General features: G+C 55.5%; 1 protein-coding gene across 6 annotated transcripts in view; it reads left to right on the forward strand.

The window, feature by feature from the left end:
• CCDC88C (coiled-coil domain containing 88C) overlaps positions 1–12,640 on the forward strand; it is a 129,122-nt gene that overhangs the window by 71,259 nt on the left and 45,223 nt on the right. For all 6 annotated transcript variants that reach the window (XR_012329871.1, XM_033850711.2, XM_033850712.2 and 3 more), the window contains 3 exons: positions 7,136–7,282; positions 7,931–8,075; positions 11,201–11,385. Coding sequence is in view for 5 of the 6 variants with exons in the window: in XM_033850711.2 (XP_033706602.1) it covers positions 7,136–7,282; positions 7,931–8,075; positions 11,201–11,385 (477 nt within the window). In the remaining variant the exon portion in view is untranslated. The remainder of the gene's footprint in view (positions 1–7,135; positions 7,283–7,930; positions 8,076–11,200; positions 11,386–12,640) is intronic.

The raw sequence follows: 12,640 nt of genomic DNA on the forward strand, positions 1-12,640 counted from the left end.
ACCCTGGTGTTGCCCTCTCCCTGCTCAAGGTCTCCTGCCGAGCTGCTGGCAGGCGTGCGTGGGGACGGCTGTTTGGCCCTGACATGCTCCCCCCCAACTCCTGCCCCGCTGTAGACGGGCCCTGGGGCCCCTGGGCTGGGCGGAGATGGGATGGGGAAGGCTGTGCTCCAGGGCCCGTGAGTTCCTCAGACCTACTTAAGGAGTGTTTGTTCCCTGAGGAATGTTAGTGGCACATTGGAGTCAGTGCATTGTCCTTGCAAACCACCTGCAGACGTGCCATCCGCCCTGCTTAGCCAGAGGCTTCGTGTGGACCTAGAGCCCTGAGGGCAGGGCCTGGGTCCTACCCGACTACCCGGGGAAGAAGCATGAGTTTTTGTCTCTTCTGGAACGAGACAGTGTTAGGTGTGACGGGCAGTAGGGCAGAGAGAGGAGCACGGCCGTGCTCTCGAGCTCGTTCACGGCTGTGGACAGCCGCCATGCAGGGGCGCTCCTCTGCATACAGGGGGGGTGACAGGCAGCGCAGGTGCCCTCTCCCGGAACCTGTCCAGTCTCACCGCTGAGAAACAGCTGCCTGTCACAGAAGGAAGAATGCATTAGTGCCACGTGGGAGGAAAGGTAAAGGACGGGGATTCAGGGTGAGGGCGAGGTTAATTTTGGTTAGAATAATATGGAACACAAATTTCCATGTTTTGTTTTTAAACTTCTGGTGGCTTTCATGTGGGTCCCAGTCTAGTTTACATAAGGATTAAAACAGCAAGGAGAGGAGAGCGGCGTGGGCACCCCTAGGTACAGGGGGACTATGTGGGGGGGATGCACGGAGTGGTCCTTGACTTGCTTTTGCAAAGCATGGTCGCACCTCACTGCTGTCAGGGCACGGGGGTTGCTGTCCAGAGGGCCGCGTGGGAGGAGGACAAAGGCAGAAAGGTTGCCTGGGAGATTCCTGTTGTCCCATGTTGTGTTATTGTCTGAAATTCCCAACACTGAGGACAGGCGCATTGGTGCCGTGTGTGTCCTGGGTAAAGATAAGGTGGGCCTGTCTCTGCTCCTCTCTGGGAGTTACAGCTTCCTGGTCTGTGCTGGCTCTGAAAGAAACGGTAGTCTGAGATGCAGAGACATAGCAGGGCACGGTCCTAGCTGCCACACCAACTTGGTGGGTGTTGGGCAAGTCTTGTCCCCATCTGTGAAAGGAGGAGTGGTCTGGGCGTCTCTGAGACCCTTGTGCCCTGGCGTCTCATGACACAGGAGCACGTTTCCAATGAGCTTACGCTAGCGAGCTGCTCTCCACAGAGATGGGGGCCCCTGGAACCAATCCATGCAGTGATTGCTGGGTTGTTGGCAAGGCAGTCAGGAGCTGGGTTAATGGTCAGTCCTGGGGTGCGGTGCACACACACATCACATTCTTATGATATCCCCCCACAGTGCCCAGGTTCGGGAGGGGAGATGGGCTACGGTTTGTTCTGCCCTGCCCATCCGGCTGGGCCTGGGGAATGGGGCCCCAGCTCGACTTCCGCCCTGGCCAAGCCCCTCTGACCCCAGGCAGGGTCGCTCACCTGTGCTCTGGGGTTCCAGCAGCTCTCCCCACAGAGTGCAGTTCGTGAAGTCAGAAACTACATCTCTGTCATCTTCAGCAGGGGGAGGTGCTCAGGATACATTTGTTGACTTGAGTCCCATGCTTAGGATCCTCAGGATGCTCTCACCTTTAATTTTTTTTTCCACCTTTAATTAAAAAGAAAATCAAACCCTTCCCACTCTCCCCCGACCCTCTCGAGCTACCCCGGTCCCTCTCCGAGCCTGTCTGAAAGGAGAGAACACCAGCTGTGTCCTTCATTGCCTCACCTTCTAACCCAGTCCTCCAGGTCTGCCTCTCCCTCTGCTCACCTGAAACCATGCTTGAGAATCAGGGTCCACGACTCCTGTGCCAGTCCAGTGGGCACTTCCCAGCCTCCCTCACCCACCCTCTCTGTGGGCTTGGACACCACCACCGTCCGCCCCTCACTCACCTGGCTTTCCTGAGTCCCGAACTTCGTCTTCTTGGGCCCATGCGGGTGGTGGTCATCTTGCTCTGCGTCTACCATCTGGCCTTTCTCCATGACGTCTTCTCTGCCTCCTGCCCCTTCTTTAGCTGGCACGTACGGACTAACAGGTGTCAAATCTTCATCTCTGGGCTGGGCTTCTCCCGCACTCCAGACCTCAGTCTGTCTCAAGGTCAGCGTGTCCAAATGCAGTGTCCCTCCCTCCCTCCAACCCGCCCATACTGTCTCTAGACTGGACTCACCATCCACCGAGGCAGGTACTCAAGCCAGAGCCAGCTCGGCCTTGATTCTTCTTTCTTCTCGCCCCGCTCCCGCAGCCCCAGGTGCTGTCCCTCTTCCAGAGCCCATTTCCCCACCTCCCAGCCTGTCCCTGGCCGAGGCAGATGTTCGGAGAGTGAGTCCCAGTGCCCGGCCGGCCTTCTCCCTTGTTGCTTGTTCCCATTATTCCAGTGCCTGCGCAGGAATAACATCATCTTTATTCCAGAATGCCCTCCACAAGCATTCGAGTTGGCCGTTCTGCCCCCGCCTCTTCTCGTTCACATCTGCCTGGGCTGCTGCCAGAGTGGCCTTTCTAAGAGCTCCTCAGGCACCTCCCCGTTGCTCTTGGGATAAAGTCCACACTCCACCTCTTCTTCTGACACCCACTCTGGCCCCCGTGGAACTCTCTGCTCCGGCCAAACCGAGTCCCCTTCAGGTCCGCTGGTGCCCCCTGAGGCCCCTCGGCCCAGCGCCTCTCCCTGACACAGGGAGGGCCGGTGAGGGGTGGGCAGGCCACGCTCTGCGGGCTGCATCCCCAGCCCAGCCCTCCATTCCTTTAGGCCCCTTCTTACCCCCAGGCAGACTCATCGCGTGGTGTCGTAATGATGCATCCCCTGTTTCCCACCCACACTGGCAGCTCCTTGAAGACAGGATCTGTGCCTTCCTGACCTTGAGGCTGAGTCCCTTGGTGCCCATATTGTCCAGCTCAGAGATGGCCAAACTACCATCAGTCCCGGGGCGGTGTCTGACCCACCATCAGCTCTTTTTCTTTTTTTAATATTTATTTATTAAACAACCCATACATTGTTAGTATAGACATCATGCAAGGTTAAAACATACTCAAACATCAAGATCCACATTCAGGGCTTCCCTGGTGGCGCAGTGGTTGAGAGTCCGCCTGCCGATGCAGGGGACGCAGGCTCGTGCCCCGGTCCAGGAGGGTCCCACGTGGCGCGGAGCGGCTGGGCCCGTGAGCCATGGCCACTGGCCCTGAGTGTCTGGAACCTGTGCTCCACAGCGGGAGAGGCCACGGCAGTGAGAGGCCCACGTAAGTTCTAGAGGCTGGAAGTCTGGGGTCTAGGTGCCAGGGTGGTTGGGCTCTGGTGAGAGCTCTCTTCTTGGCTTGCAGACGGTTGCTTTCTTGTTGTGTCCTCACATAGCAGAGAAAGAGGAAGAGGAGTAAGAGAGAGAGGGAGAGAGGGAGGGAGGGAGAGAGGGAGAGAGGGAGGGAGGGAGAGAGGGAGGGAGGGAGAGAGGGAGGAAGGGAGGGAGACAGCACCATCAGCTCTTATAAGTAAAGTGTCACTGGAGCACAGCTACGCCTGCTCATTCGCACAGCCCGTGGCTGCTGTTGAACTGTGCCTGCAGAGCTGAGTAGTCGTGACAGACTTAGGGCCCGAGAAGCCAGAAATATTTACTCTCTGGCCCTTTACAGCCCATGATCTGGCCCACGGTAGGTGCAGTGAGGTTTTAAATGAGAAGCAATAACTGTGTGTTTATGCAGCTTCTTCCACACACCAGGAACTAACTGTGCTAAGCTCAAACCGTATCATCACATTTAAGCCTCCTGGTGGCCTGGTGAGGTTGAGTAGCCAGCGTCTAGGTCCTCTCCTTTTTTCAGATAACAAAACTGAGAAGAAATTAATAACTTGCCCAGCATCGCAGTTGGCGAAGAGGTGGACCAAGGTGGCGTTGAAATACCTCTCTCCACCTCTGGGACCCCAGCCTTGCCAAAGAAGGAGGAAATAAAAGGGGTGGGGTCACGCAGACAGAAGGGGTGCAGGGGAGGGGAGCTGGGGGAGCGGGTGACGGCGGCCACTGCCTCAGACGCCATGGGGGCTAGAGGGACGCCCGGCCTCAGGCAGTTCATGTCAGCACCTGGGCATCACATTGTAAGCCGAGAATGTTGAAATGCAGGGAACCAAGATCACCTTGAGCAGGGAGACCTCTGTTCCCACTTGGGACTCTGTGTTTCCTAATGACTTTAAAGGAGTTTTGATAAAATTCAGTAGAAGGAGAAGTTAGAGCAGGGCAGACCTGATGCTTGGTTTATGGTTCAGTCCACCACGCTCCTCGAATCAGAAATTTAAAAGCAGGCTGGTGCTCTATGAAGCTTAAGGGGCTGCAGCAGAACCAGACGGAGGTTAGCGAGGGGCTTGGGTGCTGTGGTCCCAAGTGCAGTGGGCAGGAACCCGTTGTTTCTTTGGTTCTATCCCACCTCCTGGAGTTTGGTGCTTTTGTTAGCCTGTCGCTTGGTGACGCTCAGTGAGTGCTGCCCTGAACAGTGTCTCGGTGGGGAGGGCGTGACAGGATGGTGATAACAGCAGCCGACCTGCTTACTGGGCTCGGGCCCTGTGCAGGACTACTTCACATGCGTTATCGCCTCTGATCCGCCCTCAGCCCTGTTTTCGTGCCCAGCAGAGGACGAGGGATCGGTGGTTGAGAGACATGCGTTTGCTTCAGGCGCCACGGCTGGTAGCGCACGTGGCTGGCGGGGGACCGGAGCCATCGGCCCACTTTCCCAGTCACTGCTCCTGGTCATCACGTAGACGAGCGGGGGCAGCTCTCCAGCCATTTGGGGACCAGCCGTCGGGCCTGGCCTGTGATTTCCTGAACGTGGCCCCTCAGCTGTTTGCCGGGCTGGGTCAGGCCTTTAAGTAGCCGCCTGATTCAGTTGGGGTCAGGTCCTCAGCGGCGGGCTGGCCTCGGGCCCCTGCCCAGAGGCGAGGAGGTGGGCGTCTCCCTGGGGGCCGAGCCCTGGGCTTGCTGCGTGAGCTTGGGCTCACTTTCTGGCAGATCTGCCTTCTCGCGTCTGAGGCAGTGAGGTGTGCAAGGCTGGTTATTTCTGTTGCCTAATATATGGTGGAAGTTGATACCACCAGAAAATTGAGATGTTTATGAATAGTACTGATGGTTAGAAGTCATCCTACCCAGTGCTGTATTCTGCTCCTGGTCACCCTTGTCTGTCTCTGCCTGTTGGAAATCTCTGAGGCCTTCAAGGCCCACCTCGCATGCCACCTGTGATTCCCCCTCACGGCATGATTCAGCTGACAGGTGTTCATTGAACACTTCCGTGAGGCCCGCAAGAGAAGTGGAATAGCCTGCCCCCAGGGGTTCACAGTCTGGGGGAGAAGGACAGGCCAGCTCACCATTGCCTCACAGCATACCCAGGGTGCTCTGGGAGCCCAAGTACCTGACTCAGCAGGTGGGACAGAGAGAATCTGCCACCACTTCTCAGAGGGGCCAACTCAGGCTGGGCTTTGGAGGTTGAATAGGAGTTGGTCATGAGGATGAAGGGGTGGCCTGTGCTGTGAGAGCTCAGGGCTGGGAGTGCTGGTGTGTAGACCTGTTGGAATGCCAGGTGAGAACAGTGGGGATGGGACGGTTGCCAGAGAGGGGGGACCAGGTCTTCTTCCTGCTTGAAACCCCTCTGTTTGCTGTGGCTCACACTGTTATTGATAGTCTGGGCCTCTTATCCACATGAGCCCCTTGAGGATGGGTTGCAGGCAGCTTGAGGGCGGTGGAGAGAACACAGGTCTGGAACTCTCTGGCCCAGCTTCGAGTCCCAGCTTCACCCCTTGCTGGCTTTGTGACTTTGGGCTTATTCCTTAATTTACCCAAATCAGCCTCTTCCTCCGTAGGAAGGCACTGTTCCTACCTCCCCCAAGGGCCATTGTGGAGAGTGAGTGGGGCAGGGACAGGGAGTGCCTAGTGCAGGGCCAGCCACATAGCGGACGTCATCTCCAACAGAGAGGGCGCCCAGGGAATTTATAATTTCAATGATTATACCTTTTACGGCTGCCGGGCTTTGATCAGAACTATGTCCGCTGACCGGAAGGCTTGCAGTTTTCCCTCTACCAAGTATCTTGGATTCTGGCCTTTGCAGGGCGAATGAACGGGTGGTGGATAAGCAGAGCTCCCCGCCCAGCTCCCAGCTGTTAGAACCCAAAAGCAGGGCAAGCCTTAGAACACTGCCCACCGGGAGAAACGGACACGTTCCCCTGTGTGCATGTTCACCAGCTGAAGGCATTCAGGGGAATCTCAGTCCCCCAGAGATGCTGAGTGGTGCTGGAAGGACTCTGGGGAGAGGAGAAACCGAGAAGCCCCTTAACCGGTGGGGGGTGGGGAGCAGAGATGAGGTGAAAGACCGGAATCCCTTGTGTGTGCTGGGCTGCATGCACAGGACCAAGAGCTCCTCGGACCCCTTGCCTGTGAGGGACCCTGCAAGGGAACAGCACACACGTGCTGTGTGCCCAGCACGTGCCGGGCACACAGGAGGCCTAGGGACTTATTTATGGGGTTCACAGTCTTAAAGACTCCCTGTTTCCAGGACATTGCTGAGAACTGTTGTTTTTCCAAGAGCATGTATGTAAAATGTTCAGATACGAGCTGTGCATTGAATGAAAGCTTGTCTGAGTAGCTGTTTTTCCCCAAGACCCTGATCAGCGGAATGAGTGTTGAACTGAGAGGACTAGACTCAGTCCTTGAGCCTGGGACAGACTCTTAGCCCCACCCCTTCCTTGTTCAGGAAGTGGAGCCTCAGCGCGGTCCCGGATCTGTCGGTGGAGTCCACTTGTCCGACCAGGCCAGGTCACAGATGTCACATGCCTTTGCACCGTGGCTGGCATGGGAAAAGTTACCTTCGCGGATTTAAATATTTTCTTTCAGTTGAGAAAGTCCATTTGGCCTGACCCAATGAAAAAGGTGGAGGTGCTCCAAAGTGGAGACAGAACTCTCGCGGCTGCAGCCTTATCCCTGGATTGTTTGTTCTGGTCTCAGAGTCCTGTCGTCCTGAACCAGGTGTCTTTATCTGATGGTGCTCCTGTCTTTTTTTTGCTGCCCAGGAGCTGAGGGAAGATAATATCATTTTAATTGAAACCAAGGCCATGCTGGAGGAACAGCTGACTGCTGCTCGAGCCCGGGGCGATAAAGTGCACGAGCTGGAGAAGGAGAACCTGCAGCTGAAATCAAAGCTTCACGACCTGGAATTGGTATTGCAGGCTGCTGTCGCTCAGATCTGTCTAAACAGATTGGGGAGGTTTCGGGTTTGGGCTGCGCCCCTCTCTGGCTTTTCCGTCACTGGGTTTGGTGCCGCTGCCGACACAGTGACTCGCTGACTGCAGAGAGTAGCTCGCTCAGCTCAGCGGGCTCGGGTGGGCACCCCTGAACGCCTACAGACGGGTAGGACGGTATCTCTGGGTTGCTTTTCTGTACAGATGAGCTAACGTGTGTGTCTTCTGCGAGAAGGGCCTCTGCTGGCTTTTACGGTGTGGGCTGAGCTGTGATCTGTGAGTTTCTTTACAGGCTTCTCAAGGCATGTTAGGTTCCCTAGAGCCTCGAAGCCACCTGTCACCATGGTCCTTGCTCTAAAGCCCTGGGCCATAAGTCACTTAGTTCAGACAGCATTCAGTTAGAGACCTCGGCTCTCTCATCACCTCCGTTGCCAGTCAAGGTATCTTTCAGTGGCTGTAACTCTCACAGCTGGGCCCCGTGTTGGACTCGTTTCTGTGCAGGGAAGTGAGCAGGTGCCTGGGGTCCATTCATCCTCGGGGAATGAGGGTGAATGCACGGGGGCCGGGGCCTGTCCAGAGGGGCCCCCCCCCGGCCACGTTCTCACTCCGTCCTTCTTCCTGCGCTAGGACCGGGACATGGATAAGAAGCGAATAGAGGAGCTGCTGGAAGAGAACATGGCCCTCGAGATTGCGCAGAAGCAGAGCATGAATGAATCCGCCCACCTCGGCTGGGAGCTGGAGCAGCTGTCCAAGAACGCAGACCTGTCCGACGGTAGGTAGCGCCCGGTGCCAGGGAGCCAGCCTGGCTGAGGCCGCTTCCTCATCCACGGAGCGGAGCCCTCAGCTCTGTATCTTCCATGTCAGGCCATCCATTCACCCCAAGTAAGTAGGATTTCCTTCAAGTGCCATTTGGAACTGTTTCATTACCCTTCTCCCCAAGGAGAACATGAGGGGTCTGGCAGCCTTGATGTCAGGACATGAAACACAAATCAAGTGTTGCCAGGTTTCCCAGTTCCCATATGGACGGTCCCAGGAGCTTCCAGATTACAGCACGCTGACACCGTAGGGCATCGTAGGCCTGTCTGTGGACGGTTGAAAGCTCTGGATGGCAGGAGACGTCCCCAGTGGTCACTAATCCCCACTAGAAATGTACCTTGGGCATTATTTCCTCCATTCATTTGCATAATTGGGCAAGACGGATGCAGTCTGTTCTCTGTCTCTCTGGGTAGGAGCTGCTAAGAGGCTGCTTCTCACAGGACCCAGGCCTCTTCTTTTCCCTCCTATGCTTGCACCGCTGCCCCTGCGCAGACAGATGGGGTGTCGGCCAGGGGAAAGTGGGTGGGGCAGCAGTCAGCACCGCAGCAGGAAGCTTCGGCGCCCAGCAAACAATAAGCCAGTTCCTGTGTTCAGAAATAGCACACGTGCCCCCGATAGTGCGAGTTATTGTTTAGTTAGAGCTGGACAGAGTGAGGTAGGGCTTTTGGCTGGTTTGGGGGCTGCTTTTTCAGTTCTGATAAACACCCCCTCAAATAATGGCAAGGTCGTTGAGTGTAGCTGGAACCGTCTTCTCTTCGAGGGGTCCCATCAGTTCCAGACAGAAAAATCAGCTTATTAAACTGCTCATCTCTGAGGGAAGTTAGTCGTATCTGTGCTTCGGTGCCCACACACTGTGCTGGGGGCTGAGGGTGGGGTCACTCTGATTCCCGGCTCTGGGAGGAGTACAGGTCCATCGGGGAGGACCACTGCCCCCTGGCAGAGCGGAGAAGTGGTGCAGGACTCCTGGGACAGTCCCAGACCAAATGAGAGTATTTCTGTTAGAAACCAGGGTGACCTGTGGGGTCAGAAAGCCTCACCCCTTTAGATGACTACTCAGTACAGTCTGTGGGCCCTTTCAGGTCAGTGAGCATGATTTATTCTTGGTGTTCCCAACTCCCAGTGCTTAGCTGGGAGCTGATGAACATTGACTTGAATGAAGGCATGATGCAGGCAGAGCCTGCATATACTTTTGCATGTGTGGTGTGCTGCCTTCTTGATTCAGAAAGACCTGGCGTAAAGTCTTGGCTCCTTCACTGGAGGTTAGCTGGGTGACCTCTTTCAGACCTCAGTTTCCTTATCTGCAAAATGGGGGTAATGAAGCTGCCTCATAGGAGGAGACAGTGAAACATGATGCCATGCCTGGCCCATGGCCAACAATAAGGGACAGCTGTTCTTGTTGCCAAGGTCTTAATGAAATACATCCCATCGCTCTGGTTGCTTGGGGTGCTAATGAGCGTGGCACTCAGTAGTAAGCTGTTATGTCATAGTAATAGTCTTTGAAGCACTGGCTTTTATGGAAGAAGAAAGGAGGCTCGTGGTCCATGCTGTTGTTTAACTTGTAGGACCTGAGGAATTAGTCCCCACGAGTACAGAGTTTCAGTTTGGGATGATGGAAAAGTCTGGAGGTGGATATTGGTGATGCTCGCCCAACAATGGGAATATAGCTAATGCCACAGGACTGTACACTTTAAAATGGTAAATTTTATGTTAAATATATTTCACCCCAATTAGAAAATGTCCTTTTTTCATGAATGCTGCCAAGGTGCTGCCCCCGTGATCCCAGGCTGAGCATTAGCTGAGTTTCAGTTGAGATTTGTTTCATTGGTAGCGTGGTTTCATATGTTGCAAGCATGTGTGCTCACGTGCGTCAGCGCTGGGCCTGGGTCAGAGCTACGGGCACTCTCTCCAACTCCGCTGCTTTGCTGCCTGTTGTTGCTTGGGGTCTTGAGGACGTTCGGGCTTGTTGGGTCTGAACTGCTATCCTCGGTGCAAGATGAGAACTCAGAGAGGGTGGCACGTGCCTTTCAGTCCTTACGATCGCCCAGAGGATCTGAACACACACACCCTTGTTTCTAGCTTGATGTGCTCACTAGGGAAGCCATCGTCCTTATGTACCCCTGCCCCTGGGGTGATGAGTAAGAAGCAGGTCGGGGCGCAGCCCTCTTAACAGTGTCATGAGGCTCCCAGAGCTGAGTCCGTGGCACTGATGGGACAGGGGGGACGGAACAACACCAACCCCTTCTTTCAAGGACTTCCGTACACGTTCCTTTCTCCTCCTGAAAAAGCCCCATGACTTACCTAAAGTCATGCACCTGCTGGTGGCAGGAAGGAGCTAAGAACTCCCATTCCTGACTCTCAGGTCTATGCCCCCCTTCTCCATTTGTATTCGAGCTCTTTGAAAGAAAGCAGAGTAGATAATCTCCCTTTTTCTATCTTTAGCTTATATTTTCATCGCACTTAGAATTTTTAAAGCGGTTTACATGTACTATCTCATATTTTTGTCAATGTAATTGTGAAATTAAAAAGTGAAATCTCTGTCCAAAGGACCTTATTCAGGGATGGCAAGTACTGGGCATACGTACCCACAGAGCCTTCTGCCACCAGTGGCAGACATAACTAGTCGATTACCGTGCCCCTCCTGCTGAGCCACCCAAACTCCCACTAGCCTCAGAGCTGGCACAGAAAATGTCGCCTATTTGCCATCTCTTTTAGGCTCCAAGACCCTTGAGTTGTACAGTCGGTCAGCTTGGTTAGCAGTTTGGTAAGAAGCAGATCCTAGCAGTTAACACAGTCTTAACTTCTGCATTGGCTTCTTCACTGTAATCTGCTTTCCTCTTAAGCTCTGGGCCCAGCTGAGCCAGCAGAGGGACTGAAACTGCCTGAGGGACTTTGAGGCACTAACAGCAACGGCAGCATGTGAAATGGGGGGCACCCAGCCAACCTATGGGAGCCCTTCCCAGGCCCCTCAAACCTAGGGCATGGGGGCCCGATGGCCCCGGCTCATGGCGGCCCGATGGCCCCGGCTCACGGCTGGAAGCAGAGGCTCCTGGATGCTGGGCCTGACTCAGCTTTGTGCTTCAGCCTCCAGGAAGTCGTTTGTGTTTGAGCTGAACGAGTGCGCCTCTAGCCGCATCCTGAAGCTGGAGAAGGAGAACCAGAGCCTCCAGAGCACCATACAGGGGCTGCGGGACGCGTCCCTGGCGCTGGAGGAGAGCAACCTCAAGTGCGGGGAGCTGGAGAAGGAGAATCACCAGCTCAACAAGAAGGTAACCCGGCCTAGGCGGGTGGACACCCCTCCCCCAACCCGGTCTGCCCTATAGAGGCTAGTCGGTGGCCAGGCAAGGCAGTCAGGTGTCGGTGGGGATGCGCCGCTGGGAGTAAAGCAGAAGCCAGTGCAGCCGCAGTTAATTACACAATAATAGAAGAACGAGCAATTGCGAGAGGAGTTAAGAGGCAGCGTGGCTTGTGCCTGCACTGCCTTGAGGGTACGTCTCGGACAGTACTTGACCTGTGTTCCTCCTTGTCTTCATCTGTGAAATGGGGTTAGTGGGCTTCCCACCTAACACATGTTGCGTGGACTCCATGAGCTAGTGTATGTAAGGAGTCTGGCACGTGGTAAGGGCTCAGTGAAAAGAAAACGGTGGACTGTGAAGAAGCATAGGATGGGTCATAGGGGAGAGGAGGCAATGATGTAAGTCACACCTACGTGTGTGGGGAGTAGGGACCACCGATGGGCATTTTAGGGCACTGCTGGTGGTAAAACAGGATCAGTGCTCACTCCTTCCTCTCAGTCTACGAGATGGAAAAGAAGAGATGGCTGAACGGTATTTGCCTTTTGGGACAGCTGCTGGGTCTTCCCAGGAGCACAGGAGAACCCAGACATCTGGGAGAAAAGACAGAGGCTTACAGAGCAGTCGTCCTTCTACAGTTAGGAGGACCACCCCCCCCCCCCGCGCCCGCATTTGCACTGGGGATTCAGTCTCAGGTGCAGAAAGGGGCCGTTGAGAGGCTAGGGATCTCCTCCAGGTCTTGGTTACTCCAGGTCAGAGGGCCTCAGAACACCTAGGCCACACTGCGATGGCGCAGTTGCATCGTGGGCTCCGAGCACACCAGCTGTCAGAGTCCAGCTGAGGAAAAGGACACGAGCCCCGTTGCTTGCTGACCGCCATGCAGGCCTGGTGCTCTCGGGTGTCCCACCTGCCCACGAGTCCTGCCAGTGTCATTCACTGCTGCACAGGCAGTGGGAGGGGCACGGGCTGCAGGGAGAGACCTGGGCTCCGCGTGGGAGGGGCACGGGCTGCAGGGAGAGACCTGGGCTCTGCTGGTCCTGGCTGTGCTGGTCCCTTATCTCTGTGTGAGGTTTGGGACAGCCCCTCCTTCTGTGAACTGGTCTCTGGAGCCCCCTCATGGGACCTCCCAGGCTTGATTACTCGCTCTTCTTGTCCCTTTGAAGCATCGTGTGCCATGCAGCATTTCGGCCGACAAGCATTTTGTCCTGCCTTCGTAGGACAATAGAAAACC

The sequence above is a fragment of the Tursiops truncatus genome, chromosome 2 (assembly GCF_011762595.2).
Source record: "Tursiops truncatus isolate mTurTru1 chromosome 2, mTurTru1.mat.Y, whole genome shotgun sequence".
Taxonomy (NCBI): domain Eukaryota; kingdom Metazoa; phylum Chordata; class Mammalia; order Artiodactyla; family Delphinidae; genus Tursiops; species Tursiops truncatus.